The sequence below is a fragment of the Meriones unguiculatus genome, chromosome 1 (genome assembly GCF_030254825.1).
Source record: "Meriones unguiculatus strain TT.TT164.6M chromosome 1, Bangor_MerUng_6.1, whole genome shotgun sequence".
Lineage (NCBI taxonomy): Eukaryota > Metazoa > Chordata > Mammalia > Rodentia > Muridae > Meriones > Meriones unguiculatus.
The window spans coordinates 43,825,643-43,850,596 of record NC_083349.1 but is presented as its reverse complement, the minus strand read 5'-3'; the positions used below and the strand labels follow the sequence as shown (position 1 = coordinate 43,850,596).

Below are 24,954 nucleotides of genomic sequence, written 5' to 3'. Positions count from 1 at the left end.
GTTGTGTTTGTTGTATACCCATTTAGAGGGACATTTTCTCTCCCCAGCTGTTGTTAAGCACTCCCTTAGCATCGCTACCCCCTGGCTTTCTGTTTCTGCCCTCATTAGAATATATCACATGTCACCTGTGAGTACTTGTAAACATAGATACAGGGAAAAATCCATTATGTTGTTAGAAATTATAAGGAACGTTATTTGCTGCTTTTCATGGAAAAGACTGTAGAATTAAAGGCTGCTGTGTTGCCTGCGCTTTCTCTTCATTCTCTGCCTTGTTCTCATGTACACAGACAAGGGAAAATCTAAAACTGACCCCTCTGTTCTCTAGGAACTGATTGAAGCCATCCGGGAAGCAGTGGTGTACCTAGCCCACACTCACGATGGTGCCAGAGTGGCCATGCACTGCTTGTGGCATGGTACCCCCAAGGTGAGTGTCAGAACCATGGCTTGCCTGCAGTCTGGTCTTGATGATCCCTTAGCTTTGATTCAGTAGCCTTTGGTTCCCAGTTGTACAGAAGCATTATCTTCTGGAAGCTTAGGGCGTCCCAGGGCTTTGGCATCTTTTCTGGGCCTTGTATTCTCCTCTTCAGTAGAGACCCAAGGCTTCCCTGATGCTTAGAAAGAGATCCTCTGACACACTTATGCTCAGCTTTGGCTTAGGAGGGTTTGGAGACCTGTGTTCTATTCTTTTAGTCTTCATTTAATGGACATACTGAGAGTGAAGAAGAAGGAAGAGTTAATTAATAGTTAATCCACCCTATGGTTCCTGTGTGTATTAAGTACTGAGAAAAAGTTGACCACCTATCTTGATCATAGAATATTACCTATTCCATCTTTTAGTGGTAGTTGTATTTGATCTGTGTTTTACTTACTGCAAATTTAACGATTGCACAAACATGTATTAAGCACATCCGTATGCTAGCTTTTTTGAAGGACTGTCAGACACTGAGGTGGTCATAGAGGTGACTTCACTGCGATTGCATAGTTCCACCTTTGTGCCTAAATGGCTTGATACAACAAGTTGAAGGTTACAGAGCTCCTCATAGGCATTTTTTGGCTCACACTGCACTGTGTTTCATTCTGCTTTATAACTTCTCTTTTCACTGATGAAGCAGCGATGCTGATTAAAATGTAATACATAAAGTATTAGCTTGAGATGAAGCTTAATGTATAAATAAAAGTTTACTGAGAGAGTTGTTTTCCTTTTAGGACAGGAAAGTGATCGTGAAAACAATGAAGACGTATGTTGAAAAGGTGGCCAATGTGAGTACAACAGAGCTGCTTCTGAAAGTCAGTGACAGCCGAGGAGTCTGTCTACTGGGGAGATTTGAAAACTACAGAAAATTGTTTAAATTTGTCTGCTACATCTTTTTCTGTCCATTTTTCTAGATTACTTTCTACAAAAATAGGGGTCATACTACATATCTCTCTGTGAATTGTATGTGTATGTATATGTTTTTTTGTTGGAGATCAAAGAAAGGATGTCCTATGTTCTGGGCAAACGCCCCTTCTCTGCATGTCATCCTAGGCCCTATTTGGTTGTGGTGTATAAAGACTGGTATTTATTCCTGCTTTAGTGAGTGTCTCCAGACATGCTAGCTAAACACGGGATTCAGCTGCTTGTTTAAGCCATATATGTATCTAAGTAAATAATGTCAGATTATAGTTCAGAAACTTGATACTGGTTGGTTTTTGCTACCACCAGAATCTTAATAAGTTAAAATTTGTCTTTTCTTGGCATAAATTTACAGTGTAGTCATGAAAGTTGAACTATTAAACATTCAATATTGTAACTCCTTGCAATCTGTTGGAGAATTAGTATTAGCTACAAAAGATTTTTTACTGGATTGTTTCTAGGTGGGAAATAGCTCAGTGGATAAAGCATTTAAAGTTGATCTCTGGTAGCCACACATGCAGGCAAAGGCAGGCTCACATTTGCACATGTGTGCCCACACACACTTACATTACCATCTACACAATAATGAAAATATTAGAAGTTTGTATGTTTGTAGATGTTGAGTAATTTTCCATTCTAGCACTATAAAGTAATGCTCAAAATCAGTTTTATGTGGTAGTAATGTAATTTTAATTATATAGTTGAGTAGATTTATCAGATATTGGCTAAGGGAAAGTTCAACTTTTTCTTATTAAAAAAATCCAGTGAGAAAACCAACATTTGTCAACTTTAATTCAGCAAGTGTTATTGAGACCAAGGCAGGACAGGTGCCAGGTGCCGTATGATGCAGGTCGTCTGCTGTGGCGTTGGGAGTGATGGGAGTTCATATGCAGCCGTTTGGTAGACAGCTTACTTTTCTGTAAGGTGTGATATACAAGAATATTCTATTTACAGTTCCCTATTGCTTGAGTCTCCATATGACATGTAGTTGAAATTCTTAAATTAGCATTGAGTAATGTAAAAACAAGATGCTAATAGAAAGTTCTATCTAAACTATTAGTAAGACACTTTAAAAAAAAACATTTATTTTATGAATGAGTGCTCTCTCTGCATGTACACCTGCACGCCAGAAGAGGGCATCATATCTCAGTGTAGACGGTTGTGAGCCATCACGTGGTTGCTGGGAATTGAACTCAGCTCCTGGAAGAGCAGACAGTGCTTTTAACCACAGGAAGGGACTCTTTAAATAATAAAATTAGACTTTAAAAGAATTTTAGGATTTGACTACATGATGTAATTGACCAATTCATTTTTGAGAGCCTTTATCTTAGTTTGGTAACAGTGCCTAGAGATCACATATCATTTTAGTTCAAGAATTACCTTTGCAGGTGGAGATAAACAAATATAACCCAGTAGATTTGAACTGTCGGTTATTTAGAATCCCAGATGTTATTGTTGGGTTTGGGTTTTTTTTTTTTTTTTTTTAGTTTTTATTTTATTATTTCAATTTTAATTCCAATATTATTGAGATTTCCTCTGAGGCCTTGATTAGGTCTGCATTAGTGTCTTGAATGGAATTATTTTGGAGTACTTACGGAGTCTAAATGTCAGATGAAGGTGTTATTAGGTCATCTGTGTGTTTGCTGCTGAGAGAAGCATGTTCAGTTTCCAGGTGTCATTGTGGAGTTGCCTGTTGCCCAGGTATATAATTAATAGGGAATGATTGCGGAACTTCAGCAGAAAGGATCATCACTACTGTGTCTGCATTTTGAACTGAGTTGTGGACCAATTTCTGTATAGAAATTGTGTGCGCTATCCTGTTTCCTTCAATCATTTCAGTAGTCACTTTTCAATACATACACATGAGCTGGCCTTACACAGAATGACTTTCCAGTATTCCGTTGCATGGCTCTACCGTTTGTCACAAAACCAGTCCCTTCTGTTAGATATGTAAGTTGTTTCCAGAGTCTTTAAATTGTTAGTATTCCAGCAAATGTTTTGTGTATGTGTGAACCTTGTGGAGGCCTGTCCAAGATAAATCCCTACACCTAAAGGTGCTGGGTGAGAGCGTACATGCCATGTTGTAATGATGTTGCCAAGTGCTTTCCAAAGAAGCAAACCACTTTACATTCTAGCCAGTGTAAAGATGCCTGCTTTTCCTCAATTGATATTTTGTTTTACCCTTGCCCATAGGATAACAGCATGCATTTCATTGTTTTATTATTTGTCCCTATTATTTCTCTAAAGCATCTTGTGCAGTTAAAGTCACTTGTCTTTTCTGTGATTGGACTTATATTCTTTCTCTGTTTTTAGTTGATATGTGGTTTTATATAGTTTGTGTCTTAGACTAGTTACTTTCTCCAGTTTTTTAGACATGATTAGGAAATTCTTCATTGCCTCGGACTGAAATTTTATCACCTATCATATTCCTCAGCCCTTGCTCTCCTTAATTAAAGCAAGCCTTCCCCCTCCTCCAAGATCCCATTGGAGTATGTTATAAACTCTGAAAACTGGGTTCTTTGGGTTTTACAGTTGCTTAGGGGCTCCTCCAACGTCCCAAGCAGTATCAGTCACCAGTATAGGCACAGTTCAATTTTAATAGCTAATTGTAGATACACAGGGTGTTTGTGTGTGCTGATTTGTATTTTTAAAAGCAGTGACTTTGATCTAGTTCTCATGGTCACTATGTTTTATATAGTTTGCATGTTTTTGTTTTTGTTACTGTAGATTTAGGGGGACTGTTTGTCTGTCTGTTTGTTTTGGAACTTGTGGATTTTAGAGCAGTCTTCCCGTCTCTCCCCAGTACTAAGGTTATAGGGTTGCACCCCTGTGTCCAGCTCTGGTCTAATATTTGTATATGGCTTGGTGTTTTGTTTTTGGTATTTGTATATACAGTTATTTTCAAAGAAATTAGACAATATACAGTAAATGCAATTGGACAAAATGCAATAAAAATAATTTGTAGTCTTTGGCTCAGGGGTGACTATGTTTTGCCTTCTAGAATTTTCTGTTTACATGTGTTTGTAAATGAATATATATATATTATGTATATATATATATATATTAAAATCATACCTGAAATAACTTTTTTTGGTGATTTGAATAGTTTATATGGTTATGTATGCATCCATTCCCCACCCAGCAATTAATCGTTCATTTAATTATCTCATTTAAAATTTTCAAGTAGCCATTCTTTAACTGCGTGCTTGCTTAGATGTTGTATCCTACTTTTTGGACTGTTTGATGACATGCTTCTGTGTTTCTTTTTTCTTTTCTCTCTCTCTCTGAATTGACCTTAGCTCTAGACTGTAATTCGCTAGTTGATCTGAGTGGCTTTGATTCACCTTGTTTGCATGAGGTTAGGGTTGACTATGGGTACGGTGTATGCGAGGGACAACTTTTTTGTTTTTTTTTTGTTTTTTGTCTTCTTTATTAGGCCGGTTTTGACTATGTCATGGTGATGTATGCCTCTTCACAGAGATCTACCTGCCTCAGAAATGCTAGGATTAAATGTATATGCTAGATCCAGCATTCCGGGGCTTGCTCTTACTTTGTCCTGTTAAATTTTTTATTTTATTAAGTTATCTAGTTTAAGGGGTAGGGAATGGGTGGTCTGTACATGTGTAGGTGTCAGAGGACTAGTTGGGAGAGCTGTTCTTCCACCATGTGGGTTTTGGAGATTGAACTCAGGCCATCATCAGCCTTGGCAGCAAGTGCCTTTACCCACAAGAACCGTTTTGCCAGCCTTCTCTGCAATGTTTTTAACCTTTCTGTCTCCCCTTTCTTATAGGGCCAGTACTCTCACTTGGTTCTGCTGGCGGCTTTTGATTGTATCGATGATACCAAGCTTGTGAAGCAGATAATCATATCTGTAAGTAATTTGGATGGGCTTGAATTGGTTACATTGGCCAGTGGCTGGTGTTAGAGTTTAATTTCACACATGTTATATAATCACTTTGATCTGTGCTTTCTGTTAATATTTTCTGTGACTAGTCATTTATTTGCCTTGATTATATATTAATTTAGAGGTCAGTTCTGTTCCTGTGTGAATCGCAACCTTGTAACTAGATAACAATTATTATAAACACCTAAATGACCATGATTAAAATAAGACTAGTCATTTCTATGTTGGATTAAGGTTGCTTGGGTTTATTTTTTAGCAAAGCTGTGCTTGGATTTGGCTGGTGATTGCCTCGTTTAGAGATTGTTGAGTTTAACACACGTCCTGTGGGCAAGCAAGCCTCTGCAGTCATCCAGTCTATCCTTCCTGTGTGCTAGGTTACGCTAGTGGGGGAGACAGCACCAACACTCACTCAGTTGTGCTTGTAACATCATCAAAAGCTTTTCTAGAATCAGGTTAAATGGTGTTGCTAAAATTGAAATATCAACTTCCTTCTTACCTCTTAGCAGTTGCTCGGTTCTAAAACAGTGATCACTAGATTGTAATATTTGAGTAAATGTCTCTACCCTTGTGCTTGACTTGCGGAACTCTTGGAAAGGCCATTGCAAAGGAGACATTGTAGTCAGAACTGTCTGTCTTCCCTCTCTTCTGTGAGCCTCCTTTTGTCAATTTGATTGTGTAGCCATATCTTCCCTGTATGTAGGATGTACTCGTATTGAATGACAAGGCAGAGATTACCCAAGTGGGAAGAGAAATTGCAGTATTGGCAATGGTGACCAAAACTGGAATGTTTTGAAAACTGCCTAGTCTTTGTAAACACAAATTGTTCACCTGAAAAATCGCATAAGCTGTTGTGTTTGCACATGAATGGAGCCTTGGAAAAGGCTTCCTGACAAATGAGACTCCTACAGTGTCAGCAGAGAAATGCCTGTGTTTAGGTTGGGGAGCTGTGGTTGCTCTAGTCCAGAGTGAGGGTAGCTGGGTGTTTACAAATTTATCCCTGGTGGGGGAAGGGGGCTATTTTCCTAGATGGCAGCAGTAAATCCCAGTTGTGAATTTCTCAAGCTCCTGCTGTCACTTTCCAGCTTTGTTCTTGACTACTTTAAAGTTGTGATGACTTTTGTGGGAAGGAACGAGTTGGCAAGATTTTGTGTCACGGGCTAAGTATTTTGACATGTTCCTTGTGACTTTAGTACCCTTTGACTCCAAGCAATAGTGTTGTTTTTAATTCCTGTGACAGAGATGTGAAGCTGTAGAATTGGCAATGAATAAAGCTATTTCACAAAAATGGAAACTGGCTGGCCTATTGAAAGTTTGCTTTTGTGTAATATTTCACAAAACTGAAAATGTGCATAACTGTTCCAAATGGATTTCAAGGGAAACAATCACCCTTCAAGACTTGCCAGAATTATCTACGGGGTTAGTCTTTTCTAATGATTTATCTCACTTCAACTTGCTGTTGAAACCATTTTCATTTCTTGTGCTTATCTGTGTGGGACCCACATTCCTAAAGACTAACTTTGGGCAGCTCTCACAGACATGCCTCTCAGTGACAAATGCTCCACCAGTTCTGTATGTCATTAAGCTCCAAAGTTAGTGATAAAGCTGTGGTCATTGTATTTTCCCACCCATCCACCAAAGCCTCTGTTGCAGTGCTTTTTAAAACTAGCCAGAAAAAGTTACGCATTTCCAAGTACTCCATTCAGGGCATCTATAGAATGATGAAATGCTTAGATTTCAACTTCCCAGAATGTCAAGTTGAAATCTCATCCTGCTCAGCTGCATCTTTCTTTCACCTTTCAAACTAAATTCAAGCTGTTTCTCATCTACTTCCTTTCCAAAATGAACATATTTATAAATAAAATGTGATCCCATTTATTCTGGTATGCTCAGGTTCGTTTGATAGCGACGTTCCTAAGGAATACGAGGAGTAGCTAGCCAATTGCTGCATGAAAATGAAGAAGTATTAATGTATATTTTATGCCTTATCTTCAAGTTAAAAAGAGTAATATCCGAGTACTTAGCCTTCCATCATATGACACAAAGAAGTAAAACCTGGCTTGTCATAGCAGCTCACACCCATAATCCTATCACTTGAGAAGCCAAGACTGGAAGATTGCCATGAATTTGGAGGCCAGCCTGGGCTGAACAGTAAGATACTATTGTTTGAAAAAAACTTAAAAAAGTAAAACTTGACAGAGTTGGGGCTTCACTTCTTTTTTTGTAAAGCCCTAGAGAGTAATGATTTAGGGCCTTATGGGCTATATTTGGTTTGTCTTATTTGTTTATACTGTTAAAGAATGCTTTGCAATGTAAAAAAAGAGAAGAGAGGAAAAACATAACTTGATGGGTAGAAAGTGGGCCCAGGCAAGATTTCACCTATGCTCCATAATTTTCTGACCTTTGTGCATTTCATTTGCTTTTCAGTGCCAAATGGGAAGTGGTCAACTAGTGAACACCCTGAAGCTTGCTTGTCGTTAGCTTCGTGGTGCTTAGTGTTTCTTACAATCTTAAAAACTATTTTTGGACCTCAGATATGTAGTGTATGCAGTAAAGGGCTTGTCTAGTCTCTGTGAAGCCATGGGCTGCATGCCCAGCACCACATACACCACGCATGGTGGTATAGGCTTTTAGTAATTCCAGCACCTAAGTAAGAGGGTGAAGACAGGAGAATAGGAAGGTCAAGGTTATCCCTGGCCACAGAGCAGCTTTGAGGCCAGTCTTTGAATACACGAAACTCTGTCTCAGAAACCAAAACCAAACTATTTTGGGAAGAGTTTGGATGTAGTTTGTTGGTAGAGCACTTGGGCAGCATAAAAGAGGCTTGGCTTCAGTCCCTAGCATTGGAAACCAAACGCAAGCAAACAAAATAAAACAGAGGAGCCCCAAAAATCATGCTTTCATTTTTATCGGGTTTTGCTATTCCATAAAATTCTTAATCACATGTTTGTGTTCTAGTTTCATTTCTATAGCTGCAAAAATAAAAAACAAACAAATAAACAAACAAAAACCCAATAAATAAATAATTAATTAAAAATAACATAAAGCCCAAGTTAAAAACAATGCAACCTTGGAGAAGAAATACTTGGCTTACAATTTACAGGTTCAGCCCCTATTGTAGGGAACTCAGGGCAGGAACTCTAACCATCACACCACTGACAGGATAAAAGTGTAGACTCTTGCTTGTAGTAAGCTAGTTTTTCCTTATACCGGTCAGCTCACTCTGCCTAGGGAATGTTTCCCAAAATGGACTGGTCTTCCTACATCAATTAACAGGCAAGACAATTTGCTCACAGGTCATCCTGATCTTGCTAATTCCTCAGTAAGACTATTCCCAGATGATTCTGGGTTGTGTCAGATTTAACAGTCAAAACTAAGCAATGGAGTCCTGTGACAGTATTTCCCACCTCGGCACTAGGAAACCCCAATGTTGCTGGGATTTCTTTTCAGAGTAATTGACTTTACCAAAATGTCAGGTTGAATTATAGGCTGTTAAACACTCTTAGTGTCCTAAGCCCCATTGCTAGGTGGTGCTCTCTGATCTCTCAGTGTTATCTACCTCTCCTTTGAGATTTTCCTTAGGTTATTTTCATTCGTATTTACGAGTTAACTGTGATCTGATGGTACTTAAAACTTAGAAATGCCCATGGACTGGCTGCTTACAGGAGTGAGATGAGCTAGGTATTCAGTAGAGAGGGAAGGGAGCTGAGCCTGGAGAGAGTGAATGCCCTGAGTGCAGCCAAAAGGTAGACTTTGGAATAAAGTCATATTTTTTAAGTACTCAGGCTTCCTAGTCTTGTAGCCTTCCCTCGGTTCTTCTGTTGGTGTCTATTATTTGTCTATTCATTTTTAGCTTTCCATTAGTTCTCTTGCCTATTCTGCTACGTTTTAGCTCCCTGTGTCTAAAGTAGTTGACAGGTTTTTTTTTTTTTTTTTTTTTTTTGTTGTTTTTTTCTTTCCCTCATATAACCTATCATAGCAGTGTGTTTACTACAGGCTCATGTCTCAAGTTCTGTTGCTTGTTCTGTCTCTGTCCTCAGGGAAAATGTGTGTACATTCTAGCTCCATTGCCTCTCTGGACCTTCGTTTTGAACCACTAGCCCTCTTAATGCCAAGAGGCTCGCCCTACTTGGTCAGGGCCAATGAACTGAATGTGTCTATTACAGATGTTACACATACTGGCTGTGCCATGACAGTGGTTCTTAATGTGTGGAGCCTGTCAGTGCAGTCTATTGGTGATTTGGTGCCTCCTACCTTTCCTCATTATGCCATGAAAAGCCGTCAGTTTAGATATGCTGAGGACATCCTGTAGGTCCCTATGTTGGGGTCCTTAAATATCTTATTATCAAAAGCAAGATAGTAATCCTTCTCTGGGGCTTGTTTATCTTGAAATTATATAAAAAGAACTCTATACTCTAGTAAATTCTGTATATTCTGTATATTTTTCCTTTTCTTTCTATTTTCCCTTTTATTACTGAAATTTTAAATTCACTTTATTTCCCAGTGTCATTGAAATTATAGACACATTTTTGAAGTGGCTAGACCTATTTCTGAAAGCCTTTGTGTTTTGTGTGGAAATCATGCTTTGACTTCTTCCGAGGTAATTAATTCAGAGGGCAGGATGGGCATTGTGGTTCTGGAACCTGGACATAGTGTTGAGAAAGACGGTCATTTAACCTGGTAGATGCACAGCACTTAGTAGTGTCTGCTTCTGTTTCAGCACGCAGCCAGCACTAGCTACCGTCAAGGTATCAGAGGTGCAGAGACGAGTGCAGAAGTTGAAGGAAGCCTGGGATTTGCTTAACAACAAACATGCAATTCTGATTTCTACTGTATTGTGATCCTGTGGTTGATACCTGACCTTTTGGTTTAATCCCTTGTATTAAAAATACTAATTTAGTAATAAATAGGGTTTTTTTTTTTGTTGTTGTTGTTTGTGTGTGTGTGTGTTAAAGCAGACTGGGCCAGTCTGGCTTAGTGCGTAAGAGCACTGCCTGCTTTTCCAGAAGACCCAGGTTCAATATGCAGAACCCATGCTGCAGTTCATAATGCGGTAACTGTAATGCCAGGGCATCGATGTCCTCTTTTGTCTTCTGTGTGCATTGCATACATGTTCTCCACACACATACATGTAGACAAAAATCCCTATACACAATTTTTTGTTTGTTTGTTTCAATTCCTAAAAAAGTACCTAAGAGACCTGAATATTTGTCATCTTAAGTGAACTTCTCTTCAGAGGAGGGTGTGCACTTTGTTTAGCTCTGACAGACACGGAGTCAGGATCAGGACTAGTCAGGTCCCTGCTTCTGATCTGGGAATTTAGCAAGTGAGTGAGTTCTCTCTGTTGCTTCAGGTAACTTAGGCTTAGTTATGTGTGGATTTGAACGTTTCAAAAGGTTATCACAGGAAGCAAAAATATAACAAAGTAAAGGATGAATTTCCATTTCATTTTTTCTGTTAGCAGTTGGGGGCATTGTGGCTCACTGGTCACCCTGGCATTGAGCTCAAGACCTTTCCAGGCTGTCTTGATGAACTTGTCTCTAAAAATAAAATAAGTTAAATAAAGGAATTCAGTGACTGTCTGTCGTAGATTTACCTAGATGTCAGCTGGGGTAGGGCAGTGTCACCTGCCACTTCACTTCTAGCCACCGGGTATGCTGACGCCAGCCTCACATAGTGTGGAGTGCACCCTCTTGGAGTCTGTCTGGGTTTATTTTCCCGTGTCCCCATGCTTGTCTTTTTCACTGTAGTAAATAGCCTCCATTTGCTATGAATAAGCAGCCTAGCTTAGCCTTCATGATTAAGAGAGCAGCGTCCTCCCTTGTGTCCCAGCAGGGAAGTTCTGAGGCATGTGCTTCAGCAAGGTGCATGCTGCATTAAGTGGTCCTGCAAATTGACTGTCTGCTCAGATCACAGCAGGTGCTGTCCTTAGTACTAGCGGCCCAAGAAACAGTCCTCATGATGAATGGAGGTAGCTCTTCTAACTTTTTAAAACGCCTTGGGTTTGATCAGTTAATACGAACAGGTTGTTCAGTAATGATGGCTACAGTAGTGAATCAACTATGTTCTCAGTGCGAGTCTTTGCATTTTAATAAGACACATCAGAATTAACCTCACATTTGCTATTGAACACAGTGAAATAAACAGCCAGCGGTGTGTTCTTCAGTCCCATCAAGTCCCGACTGAACTTTGAGAGTGTAAATAACAATGCAGATTTCTGTTTTAATTATCTAGGAAATCATCAGTTCCTTACCCAGCATAGTCAATGACAAATACGGAAGGAAAGTCCTGCTGTACCTGCTGAGTCCCAGAGACCCTGCCCACACGGTCCCAGAGATCATTGAGCTTCTGCACAAGGGTGATGGCAACGCACACAGGTAAAGGCTAGCCCATGCTTGATTCTTTGTGAGGAGCCCAGACTCCCTCTCTCCCTGTTTCTCTAAAACTTCTTGGTGGGTCTCTTGTTAAGCCTGTAGTTTTACAGTCTCAAGATTCTACCTTGAAAGGAAATGGCAGTATCAGGCAGAAAGACACCCCTGCACTCCTTCCTGGAATACCATAGGCATTCAAGTGTGTAGTTTGATTTTTGTTTTGCTTTACTTTCAAAACGCCTGGTGTCACATATTTTAACGTCCTGAGAACATTATCTATAAAGTGCTCTAAGCATGCCCAGTCTTGCATGATGATTTGTCATTATTTGGTTTAAGACGGCTGAATTTGGAAGGGTTACTTGCTTATGTCTGTAGTGTAGAAAATGGCTTTGTTTATTGAAGTCTTGTTCTATGCCAGGTAGTGTTAGCAGCCTGGGAATGGAAGATGAAGCCCAGCTTGCAGCCTTCACTCATTGACTGTCCGCCTGCTCAGCAGAAGGACAGACAATTACTTTAAATGGTGCCTTGGGCTGTGATGAGCTCCTAGAGTTTTGTAATAACAAGATCGGCCATTCATCTTACCTCCTCATTTGACGTATTTCAACAGCAAGAAGGACACCGCCATCCGACGGCGCGAGCTCTTGGAATCCATCTCTCCGGCCTTGCTGGGCTACCTGCAAGGCCATGCTCAAGAGCTGGTACTGGATAAATCTGCATGTGTGCTGGTGTCTGGCATCCTGGGAACTGCTCCTGGAGACATTCAGCCTGCCATGGATGCCATTGCAGGTTTGGCAGCAGCAGAACTGTATCCTGGTGGCAAGGATGGAGAGGTGATGTACTGTTGACTATAGTACCGGCAGGAGAGAGGGCTGGTAAAATTCCCCAGTCACGGAGGCTGTAGAATGTTAACAGTAATTCCAGTAGCGCATGTAAAAATGGTCAGTTCAGAGTGCCATAGTGGTATTCCTCATCTTTCTTAGGAATGCAGTGATCCTGTAGTGCCAAAAGACACGTGCTGTGACTCCTGGCTATCTGCGGTTGGCCCTTCACTGCCTTTCCAGAGTAGTCCAGGCTTGCTGTGGCAGCTGCTTCCTCCCATGTGAAGTGTTGTCCTTCTGTGCATCGCCCTGTGCTCCAGGAACGCAAACCCTAACTCATCCCCAGGCCCACACCTCTCCATGAAGTCTTTCCTAATTTTGCCTCATTAAAAAAGACCTGCTCAGCCAGGTGCATACCTACAAACCTAGGTTTTAGACTTGAGAGATAGAAGTAGGAGGAATAGGAGTTTGAGGCCAATCCTCGCTTTGTATGGAGTTCAGGGCCTGCCTGAGCTAGACGAGGTCGTCTCAAACAAACAGTATACTTGGCATTCTGATCACTCTTGTTTGCATTTTCCTGGGCCTGGTTCGAGTCTACATTGCATCTTAAGTTCACTGACTGCATGTACCTGGTAAGTGCTAAACAGAAGATAGCACTGTCCTCTGCAGCACCCCAAAAGCTGACCTTTCTTAGAAGACACACTGTTTAATTAAGTAAAATAACTATTTAACTTAATACTGAAACAAAAACTATGAAGGACAACTGTTGGTTCTGTGGAGTTATATAATATCCAGCTTGTCCCCAGGTAATCTTCCTGGAAATGGAAAGAGCTGAGCTGAGTCCTGAAGGGTTAGCAGCTCAACCAAAAACCATAGATAAGAATGTGGGTTGTGGGGAGACTGGACTGCAGCCCCGAGGAAAGGGGATGGAGCCCAAGACTCCCTGTTGGAAGTCAGTGGGCCAACAAGAAGGAGGCCAGGGCTGCTCACACAGGGCCTTTGTCCTGTGCTGGCTTGTAAGCTCACGGAGCTCTGAACTAGCAGCTGGTTACAGGAAACCACCATTTTTTTGAAGCTTTGACCTCTGTTGTCACTTAGTCTCACAAAAGCCGTTATGTCCTAAATACAGTAGCCTTTCATTATGATCCCTGGCATTGTTCAAGGATATAAAATAAGCTGTTCAAGTTCTAAGCCTTTCATTCATTAATCGAAAAAGCAATAAATCTGTCAGGAATGCTTAAAAAGATACTCAAAAGATGAAATGACAGGGTCCCTGCCCTTAGAGTTTGGAAGCCATTGGAGAGACATGTGCATGTCACTTTTATGTATACCTTTATGTTAGCTGGATGCTACCACCTGCATTTTAGTTAAGACCCAGGGACCTAAAACTAGTAACCTGTGTAGTTCTGACAGCAATGTGTAGGCTGCAAAAAAACGCAGCAGCACTAGATCACCACAATGCAAAGGTTGTGCTGCCCTGAGGCACGGTCTGCCTCCCCTGCTGAGCCCTGAGGCACGGTCTGCCTCCCCTGCTGAGCTCTTCCCTTCTACCACCTTTCCACATGTTGGTTCTGTATTGGTTCTAGCCATAGCCAGCTTCCATAGCCTCAGCATTTCCTCACATCAGCGTCTCAGGCAGGAAGGGAAGGAAGCCAGTGAGGCCTTTTCCTATTGGCCAGAAGATGGTCTCTGGCCAGGCTTTCCTGCCAAGTCTTTAGCTAGATTTAGTCTGAGTCACATCTGCTTCCAGACCAATCTCTGGCACGGTGACCAGATGGCCAGGACTGCTTAAAGCCTTTGAGGATGTAGGCCCTGAGAACACAGTGGGGCTTTTACAGGAAACAGGTTGGGGCTACCTGTTAAGTAAACAGTCCAGCATCTTTCTCACAGCACGATGGTTCTTTCCATCTCTAATACGGGTTGCGATCTGAAGCTCAGGCCTGGCTTCCTGGAGCAGATCACATGAATGTGTGACAAAATACTGCTCTCTGTGGATATAGTGCTCATTGTTTCTCATACTTAATGAGGGGCGACTGCTGTTACTGTGGGAACAGTTGGTAAGGCCAGCAAGTAAGCTGCAGAATGTTTCTTGGCCTGCTCAGTAGGTCATTGTAGTGAGTCATTTAAACACCATGTGGCGTTCTCCCCAGAGGGTTGTTTTGTTTTTATCATCTCAGAACAGTGTGTTGCCATGGGAAGGGTTTACAGATTCACCTGGTTTTTAAATGAACATTGTGTAGTGCTGTGCAAACAGAAACTCATCAAGTCCCTGCGCTGCCTTGCTGGGGCTGTGATCTCCTACGCAGCTGTGCTTGCTGCTCTCTGGGAATGTGATGGGCATTCTGGGTAAAGAGTTCTTAAAACTGCAAAACTTTAACTGCATATGTCTATACATGGGATGGAGACAGGCTCATAGACCAGAGGCAGATGGTAGCTTGTGAAGTAACGTTTTGAGTTCTCTTGTAGCTTCACGTTGCCGAGCATCCTGCAGGACATCTAGTTCTCAAGTGGTTAATCGAGCAAGATAAAAAGATGAAAGAAAATGGAAGAGAAGGTAGGCTGTGCAGCTTGTTTTTTTCTGTCTTAACGTGAATTGCTGAGCTTTATACTGGGCATTTAGGATCAGGTGGGATTTGCCAACTGTAGAAATGCCTGTGAGTAAGTAATGACTAAATTTCAAGGGCTCTAGCTGAGTGCTAGGCTGCTTGTAACATAGGGGTTACAGTGGCTGGAAAGGCGAGGACACAGGCTGCTTCTGGAGACAACTTGCAGTGTGTGGCCAGGCAGGCTGTTACTGCAGGACGGCACTGCCACCTCTCACTCTAAATTGCATTTTATAGTTTTTGTTTTCTTTTGGTGTTTTTGAGGCAGGGTTTCTCTGTGTAGCCTTGGCTGTCCTATACATGCTTTGTAGACCAGGCTGACCTTGAACTCACAGAGATCTGCCTGCCTCTGCCTCCCTGCCACCACACCCGCTTTTAAGTTTTAAAATAAGGACTTTTTTTTTTTTCTGCAAGTTTTAGATAAGATGCTTTTAATGTTGAAAATACGTAGTGAAGCAACCAGTTCATTATTGAAAAAGTTAATGCAGAGTTTAGGTGAGTTAGACAAGTTGTTAATTTCCAAGAAATTTTTTAATGATTTTTCATAATAAAAATGCTGAAAGCCCAAAAACATGGTTGTTGGGCTAGGAGTGGTTGTTGCTCTGAAGCACAGATGAGTGTGTCTGTCTGTCCGGGTTATGTATTGCTGTGTGACAAGCTACCTCAGAACTTAGTGGTTTGCGGAGTCGTCCTTTGGGGTTTAGTGCTCTTGACTCTGTCTACCTCCCAAGGCTCCATGTTGAGGGTTGGAGTGTACCCACCATTGTTAGAGTAGTTGTTACAAGGCTGTCAGAGTCAGTCAGCTGACAACCAGCAGCCTCACTTCCTCTAACTACACTGCTTGGGCTTGCACTCAGTATGGTGGTTGATTCTTCTTTATCTTTATTTTTGTTTGTGATGCACACGCATGTTTGTGTGTGGGGGGGACATAGGCATGCTATGGTACACGTGTGGAGGTCAGAGGACAGCTTTAGATATCAGCCCTCTTCTACCTTGTTTGAGAGAGGCCTTGTCTTTTGATGTCTGTCGCCCCAAGTGCCAAGGTGAGCTGGCCCTGTGCTTCTAGGGATTCTCCTGTTTCTGTATCTCTTCTCACCTAGGAACACTGGAATTATAGGCGTGAGTGTATAATGACCACCTCCATAGGCTGGAGGAGTTTGAGCTCAGGTCCTTAGTACTTATGCAGTAAGCACTTTACTCACTGACTCATTTCCTCAGCCCGAGTGCTTGGTTCCCAGATTGAGTATCCCAAGGAAACAAAGCATTTGTATGTGTAGGCCTCGTGATTAGTCCTCAGAGGTCATGTCATGTCACTTCTGCCATGTCCTGTTGGTCCAGGCAGTGAGATCACCCAGATTCAACAGAAGCCTTAGATCCCACCCTAATGGGGCACCGACAACATCTAGAGATGTGCTTAGTGCAGAACATCTTGTTTCAACCACCTTCGGGAGACAAGCGGACCCACTGGCTGATTGCCAGTCACCGTGAACAGCTGGGTGGACTGCACAGGCATCTGATTTAATTATATGCACACTGTACCTACTTGAGGCTTTTGCAGTGGACAGAGGTCATCCTTTCTTTCATCTGCACCAAATCCCAGTCACTAGAATGTCTCCACTGGCTGAGAATGAGACACACTCAGAGGGCACAGTGAACATGCCGAGACTGTGGAATAGCTAAAGATAAGCGGTGTTTGGGTGGAGGAAGTTGGCTAGCCTGAAAGTCATGGCAGTCCTCTTGCCTCAGCCTCCAGAATTGAGACAATATAGGCATTAATTATTTTCCATCTATGGCTCTAAGAACGCTGTAAAGAGAAATTGCCATGAGTAACCCAAACTTCTCATTCTTTAGCCACTAGCCATTAATTTTTTTCTGCAAGCGGAACTGATTTGTGCGACATGTGAAGTGTTACTGTCAAACATTGACTTGCTGAGTAGGTCAAGGTTAAATCATTAAATATTACAAAGAAAGGCAGATGTGACCAGTGAGCTTTTTAAAAGTAATTTCTTTTTCTTGGGTAATTATAGGAAATTGGCTGTATTAACATAGTACTAAGTCTGTACTAGAATTTCAGTGTATAGAGGAGAGAGTTGTGTCAGTAACTTTTCTGTTGTTGCAGGCTTAAGGGGCCAGGGGTGAGGGATGGGGTGTGTATGTGATGTTCACTAAGTACCAGTCTACTTTACAGGTTCTTTTGCAAAAACCCTTGTAGAGCATGTTGGCATGAAGAACCTCAAGTCCTGGGCCAGCATCAATCGAGGTGCCATCATTCTCTCCAGGTTGGTAGGTGTATCGTGCAACACACACTTCTTCACCTTTGTCTCTTTTTGTAGCATTTATTCCCAGTAATGTGGGATTACTCCATCACTCATGGTCTAGACAAACATTAAAAGTTACGTGCCGGGGCTAGTGACACAAAGGCATTTGCCACCAAGCTTGACTTCCAGAATTGTGTCTCCAGGCCCCACGTGATCACAGTGAGAGATTTAACTCTTGCAAGTTCTCTGACCCACACTTGCATGCTGCAGCAAGGAGCTTTGTGGACTCACACACAAATGAAATGATAGGACTTCAGTTTTTCTTTAAAAGCAAATGTAGCTCTCTAGTCCTCAGATTTAACTGTCACCTTCTCGGTGTCAAAGGTCACAGAATTTTGACATTTACAATGTACATTGTTTTATTACATTTGTGTGTGTGTGTGATTTTTTTTTTTTTATTTAATGAGTAAGTTGTATGCCTCTAGAAAGTGTCACAGAGTTGTTTAAGGCAAGCCTAATTTTATAGTTTATTTCCTCTCATTTGTCTTTGGTGATTCGTTAATAAAATGTTCACTTTATAACATCTGTATGCTGTTTGAATCAGGTACTGGTTCTCTTCTGCTATGTTGCTGTCCTTGTTTGCTAGCCAAACAACTCTGAGGAGGAAAGGCTTTATTTTATCTTCCAGCTCCTGGGTCACACCTCACTGCTGAGAAAAGTCAGGGCAAAAGCTCAGGGCACGGAGCAGGGACTGTGCATGGATGCTGTTGACTAGTTTGCTCCAGGTTTACCTTCAGCTACCTTTTAGGCCAAGCCCACCTGCCAGGGATGGTACTTGCCACCGTGTTTCTGGACCCTCGCACATCAGTTAAGAATAAAGTGATCCATGGGCAATCTGATGGAGGTACTTCCTCAATTGAGATTTCCTTTTCCTGGTGACCAGCCAGCACATTACCAACAATGAGAAAACGGGTACTCTAGTTTGAAGATTCCACCTTACTTTTGGAACTTGCTGTGCAACTTAGCTGTGTTGTTTGCAGTCATTAGGCTCAATATTCCAATATACAATTTGATCTAATTGAGAATTCATTTTAAGTCAGTTGTCTTTTTTTGTTTGGGTTTTACATGTAGACTAGGCTGTCTGTTTCTTAGTAAATTGAGTTAATATTCCAGATGATGTTCAAGAGTCAGAACCCATTAGCTATGACCGGAACTTTTATGTCTTACATTCCTCTACCAGGCCTTTAGAATGTTAATGCCTACTGACACATGCTTTCATTCTGCTTAACTAGCTGGAAATTTCACTGATGCCATGAAATTAATGTGTAAAGTTTGCTCATCAGTCAGTGCTCCCTTGGATAGATCGCAGACATAAGAACGACCCAGTGCGCACCTTGTGGGCCTCTGCCTGGAACTGTGTGGAGACACATAGTGTTTGAGGTGCTAAACAGAAGTTGAACGTTACGTGGCTTCAAATGCAGTGATCTTGTTTGGTGAATACTTGAACGGCATGTGTTTGCCAAAATTCCCGGCCAGTTTACATTTTTAATTAGTATGTGTGGTTTCTTTGGGGAATATTTAATGCTGTGTTTGTTTTTTGTTCTTTGAAGTCACTATTCTATTACTGAAAGAGCGTTTTGGGTAGAAAGGAGAAAGCGTGTGCTGGCTGAGACATCGCTTGTGAAATACAGTTCTCTCGCACCTTGGAGCACAGGCCACCGGCAGTGTGGCCTGGAGAGTCATTGAGCTTTTCTGGCTTTTCTGAGTTATAAAACAAAAAGTTAATAACCCGAAAGTTTTTATGAAAGCAAGGCATGTAGAATGTCTTTCACAATGTCTGTGCATAGCACATACTTAATAGCTGTTAACATGTACTATACTGTGTGGTATGTGGCTGTTTAGCAGGGTGTTAACAGGGCACCGAGCCACCAGTCCATTTCAGGGCACTCTACTAGCACCTGGTGGCACCTCCTATGAGCTGTAGGATGTTGCCTGGCGCTGCTCTTAGCACACCTTCCTCTTTATGGATGGACGTTACTGGGACCAGAGGCCTTTAAAAATGCTAAGTGATCTCCTTCTAGAATGTATTTCAGAGGTTCCATTTACCTGTAATCCTAAAGAACTTGATTTTGGCCTAGTGGCCTACAGCCCTGTTTAACAGTTCACATTTATTATGTGTTTACTAAGTATCAACCTGTAGCTTAAAACCAACCCTTTGGGAACTGGGGCTCTAACTCAGTGCCTGAATATGGGCTTAGTGGGAGTATGGCTCAACTAGGCAGTAGAGTGCAGCATATGGTCAGTGGTGGAGTCTGAACCAGCATGTGTGAGAGCCCGGATTCAGTTCTCTAACCAAAAGCAAACAACCTGGAGGGGGAGGAGGATCCTGTGCTTAATCCCATTCTCCAGACCAGGAAACTGCATCTGAGACAGTCACAATGCTCTGAGTTACTGGCAGCAGGCAGGTTTCTAGCCAAATCAGGGCCAAAACTTTAGGTAAGGGCCCTCCACTTCAGCACCACAGCGTGTCGTAGGTGCAGAGTTCAGTGACAAGATCACCAACACTCAGCTTTCCTCTCATGCTTTGCCCACCACACCTGTTCACTGGGGTGACTTCACCTATGTAGAAAATGTTCCCTGGCTATCTTTATCCATATAATGCCACAGTGTCCATAAATGAGGGTCTCTGCTTTTGGCATTGTCACCCCGATAAGACAGTACCTTTTTGTCTTAGTCACTGTTTTATTGCTGTGAAGAGACACCCATGACCAAGGCAACTAATAAAAGGAAAGGGAGGTCTTGCTTACATTTTCAGAAGTAAGCCCCTGATGGTCATGGCGGGGAGCAATGTAGCACGCAGGAAGACATGGTACTGGGGCAGTAGCAGAGAGCTGACATCTCATCTACACACAGGAGACAGAGGTTGAGCATAGGCTTTTGAAATCTTACAGCTGCACCCCTGATCCTCCCTAAACAGATGGGAAGCAAACATTCCAGTACCCGAGCAGCTGTGGGGCGTTCATGTTTGGTTCATGAGCAGCTGGGGGCATTCTCTTTCAAACTACCACACCTGCCGAACAATTGTAGGGCAGGATGCAAGTCAGCTATAAGCTAACCAATGTCAGTGGAGTCTTATCTCCGTGACTCCACCCACAAGATTATAAAGTGTTTCCGTGGTTTCAGAATGTAGACTGCGGGCTCTCATTCATTTGGGGAAATTTTATTTTGTAAACAGTATTTCTTTGTTTCTTTAGTGGGCGTGGACATCGGCGTGCACACACTTGGCACAGCACACGTGTAACAGGGAGCAAGATGTGCTACTCAGTTCTCCCCTTCTCCCACATGGTGTCGGGGGTGGGGCTCAGGCCATCCGGCTTGGCAAGAAGGCGGTCGCCTTTACCTGCCATCTTGGTGGCTCTCATCTGGTGAATGTTTAAAAATCTATACAATGAATGAGTACAGGAGGTGGCTCAGTAGTGAATGAGTTACACAGAAGGTGGGAGTTGTGTTGCAGATTCAGGGTTTTTATGAAGTTTCTCAATCCTTTTCCTCTCTCCAGCCTTTTGCAGAGTTGTGACCAGGAAGTTGTAAGCAAAGTCAAAGCTGGACTGAAAAGCTTGATTCCTACCTTGGAAAAGACCAAGAGCACCAGCAAAGGAGTCGAAACTCTGCTTGAAAAGCTGACTGCATAGGCGTGCCAGACAAGCAGGCTGGAACCCATTTTCCTAGGGAGAAGGGCAGGATCCACCATGCCCATAACTGGACACTCTATGCTTGTATTCTTTGTTAAAGGACCTATTTATATAAAATTTTCTAAAAGAGACCCTTTGTCTAATGTCAACTGTCTGACCTGTCGGGCTGAGCGCTGTACAGATCACAGTGTGGCGGCGATGTGGAAGGGTAAGCGGTCAGACTGAAATGATGGGCCCACAGCTCTGTGCAGTATGGTTGAATGGCTTGATTCAGGAAAGGAGACAGCAGCTCTTGAGAAGGCTTCCTTGAGGCGGTGGACTTTAGAGGAATGTTATGACAGAAAGTACATGAAAAAGTCATGGAGAAAGTGGCAGGAGCAGTAACGTGCACTAAACTCCAGGAAGCCCTGGCAGCAGCCCGTGGCCATGTTGGCCGGTGGTGGGGACAGTTGCTTCTCCAGCCGCTATGCAGACTGAGTTCGATCAGGTTTGCTTTGAAAGCTGCTCTGGTAAGTCCAGCACACAAATGGAGGACAGTGTTTTAGAGGAATTAGGAGATAATGGTTCTGCCCAAGTCAAGGTTGCTGGAAAGGTCTTATCTCTGCATTTGGACCTTGGGGGTAAATACCTTCTGATAGGGCATTCTCCCTTGAGAAAGTCCCTAAAATAATCATAGCCTGTACACTGAGGAAAGGGGGACGTGTGGAAATTTGTTACAGTGTAGAGGTTTGAGTACAGGTAGGATGCTTGGATTTTAGAAGTTGGTTGGTTCTCAGCAAAGCTGAAGGTTTGCGGACCACATGGGCTCTTGTAGCAGAGCCCTGATGAAGCACCTCATCTATGAGGCCTTATGCCCTCCAGGGAGTTGGTTGTGCCTTACTTGTCCTGACATCACTGTTCCAGATCTCCTGAGGTGGCTTCCTGGACTCTCCCACCCTCCCCTGCTGGGGTATATTGAGCTTTCTGCAGTGGCTTGGCAACTGTCACTGTTGGGTGGATTCTTAGGGAAGGTGGGCATGGAGTGAGGAGGAAAATGGGGAATTCGATTTTTCTTCTGTGTGATTACTCTCTCACGATTTGGATTTGAGTTCTCCATAGAAAGGACCATTCAGAGATATGAGAGTTGGGGGTCCTATGTTTTTCGTTCTTTAAGAGTAAAAAGATAAATACAATTTGAAAAGCATTCTTAGGCAGCCTGTAGCAAAAGCAGCATCTCCTCTAAACCCCTAACTTGAATTATCCGTAATGATGTGAGTTCTGAGCTCTGGCAGATTTTTAAACACGCTTTTTATTGTGTATTTGAATATATACATTTAGGTACTTGTGACTTTATACTGCAGGAAATACATGCTGAGAACTTCACCGTTCTCCTCTTTCCTCACCCCACGTCAGCCGCATCTGTGCTAAAGCAGTTCCGCCTAAGTTGTTGAATCATGACATACTGCCATTTTGTACCTACTCCCATTTTATTTTTTCTATAATTAGTCACTGTCATTTTTATTTTACTTGGGTTTTTACATTTCTATTTCTAGATTTCCTCCCCGCAGAACTTCTCGCCAGAATGAAATACTTGTCCTAGGTTGCAGTTCCGCCTCCCCTACAGCTGTTTCCCTCTCTTGTTTGGTGTGGTTCCTCGAGGTTATTCTGGTGTCCCCTCGAGGTACTCCATCTCCCACCTGATGTGTCCCATGTGGGTCACATGTGTGCAGTTACTCATCCAGCCATATGCATACTTCCTTCCAGGCTTCTGCAGGAGAGCAGTAGTGGGGTAAGGACAGAGTCCAGCTAGGGAATCTTGGAAGAAAGGTGGATTTGCTGGGGAAGCTTCTGAGAACTCAGCTCTACAATCCAGCTGCCTGAAAGCTGGGGCCGTGAGGACAGGGTGTTTGGAGATTGCCACTTTGCCACTATAAGGAAACATAGCAGACAAGCTGAGCATGGGCTGAAAAAAGAGGTGAAGAGAACTCATGATAATGAACTGCAGTCAAGTGGAGCTGTGTTAGCCTTGAGCTCCTGATAACATGGGAAAGTAGACTTCCATTTTCATTTACATCCATTTTGGTTGTAAATTGGATCTGTAGAAACTTGCAGCCCAATGAGCTGGCTCGGCTCTGAATCCTATTACCCTTGCACACTGCCCAACACTTGAGGTCCATCTCCTGGAGAGAATTAATGTTTTCTGTTTGCCCTGAGAATTGCACACCCACAATTCCTGCTTCATTGTCTCCCGTGAAAAGTCCATTTCTCTTAACACTCTTACCTGAGTGAGTTACAGTCTCTGATAGACTTCCTGTGACAAAATTCATGGAAAGTCAAATAGAGTGCTAGCAAGTCTGAAGCTCTACTCTGACTTTTAGACAGTTTAGCTGGATATAGAATTCATAAATATAGTTTAAATTTAATTTTATAACAGAATTTAGAGCCACTAATGTGTAAAGTTGCAACATGAGCCCAGTGCCATCTTGAAATTTCATAGGTAGCTTTCAGGTTGATGAGAGAGATATGCTTTTTTAAATTCTTGTGTCTTCATTCCAGGATCATATGCATAGGTATATGACTGTATCTCTTGCATTTAAATGAGGAAAGCCAACTCCTTCATTCTCAGAGCTATATCACATCTGGTTTTTCATCTCCTTCCCCTTCTTGATGTTTCTTTTAGGAACTTTATTTGTATTTTAATTGTGGGTCTAACCTTTAATCTCTCACCCCCATCTGTGAATGCTGGTTTGAACTGTCTTCCTTTTCTTGTTTTAGTTCTTTGGCTTTCTTGGTGAGTTACTTCTCCTCTTTCTGCCCCTCCCCAAACCTCTCCAGTGAAGTGTTTTTCTTATCTCTAGGCTATGATATCTGTCTCCTGGAATGCTGTATTTATGGAGGGTACGTTTGCTTTACTTTGCTTTGCCACGTTTCTGATTCCTTCTCCATTTGGTCTTTATTGGACACTTTTTTTTTTTTTTCTCTCCATACATACTGCAGACCTGTGAGACCATGAGAAGAAGGCAGCTTATCCTCTTTGCTGTTGACTGCATTGTGGGCAGTGGGGTGGCATCCTGCTATTTCAGTGCTGTCCTCCAGATGTCACTGGGCCTTTTGTCTGGAACCCTGCTGTGCCTCCTGGTGATCTAAGCCATCCACCTGCAGCCAGCACCATCCAGGTTTTCAAAGACCAATTTAGGTCTCAGTAGTTGTTCTCCCTCTGGCACTGCCCAGGATTGAGCATTTGGAACAAAACTTAGTTTACAAAATGTAGAGTCCTGTTTACCTTGTTCCTGTGAGTTTATACTGTTACGCTCAGTTCTGCAATGTACATGGAAGGAACGGAAATGATATAGCAGATTGTAAACAGCAGTTTTCAAATGGCTTTAAGTATGAAAACCGTAGACCTGGCTTCCTAAAAGACTTGCTTTCTTCCATGGGTAAGCTTAAAGCTTTTGAGAGTTTCCATAATCAGAAAACTGAGTTGATCATAGTTCACATGTGAACTGACTTACAGGAGTCAGACATTGACCATGAGGAAGGGGATGCCCATTTCTTCAAGTCTGATGTAGTAGGTGTTTACATAATGGGGCTCAGAGGACATGGCTGTTTTGTATGTTTTTTGTTTTTTCAAGCATAGTGTGTCACTATGTAGCTCTGGCTGTTTTGAAATTCACTATGTAGACCATCTGGCCTAAGACTTAAAAAGATCTGTGTGCCTCTGCCTACTGAGTACTGGGATTAAAGATGTGTGCCCCTACACTCAGCTGAGGACATGGCTTCTTGCATGACCAAACTCAAAAGACTGGCTCTTTAGACAGGAGTCAGCATTTGTTTTTATGTTTTTAGTGAAATTTTATAAAGACCGCATCTTAGTTAGAACAGGTTAATCTCTTTTGATAGTAAATCTTGGGCCAGCAAGATGGCTCAGTGTGCATCTGC

At 42.3% G+C, this 24,954-nt stretch overlaps 1 protein-coding gene across 1 annotated transcript in view; it reads left to right on the top strand.

Annotated features, from left to right (window-relative positions):
• Window positions 1-21,167, top strand: part of Pum3 (pumilio RNA binding family member 3) — a 35,006-nt gene extending 13,839 nt beyond the window's left edge. The window contains exons 11-18 of the mRNA XM_021654836.2: window positions 326-424; window positions 1,207-1,260; window positions 5,184-5,264; window positions 11,529-11,671; window positions 12,273-12,495; window positions 14,950-15,037; window positions 17,275-17,365; window positions 20,904-21,167. Coding sequence (XP_021510511.1) covers window positions 326-424; window positions 1,207-1,260; window positions 5,184-5,264; window positions 11,529-11,671; window positions 12,273-12,495; window positions 14,950-15,037; window positions 17,275-17,365; window positions 20,904-21,036 — 912 coding nt within the window. The 3' untranslated portion in view covers window positions 21,037-21,167. The remainder of the gene's footprint in view (window positions 1-325; window positions 425-1,206; window positions 1,261-5,183; window positions 5,265-11,528; window positions 11,672-12,272; window positions 12,496-14,949; window positions 15,038-17,274; window positions 17,366-20,903) is intronic.
• The last annotated feature ends 3,787 nt before the right edge of the window (window positions 21,168-24,954 follow it).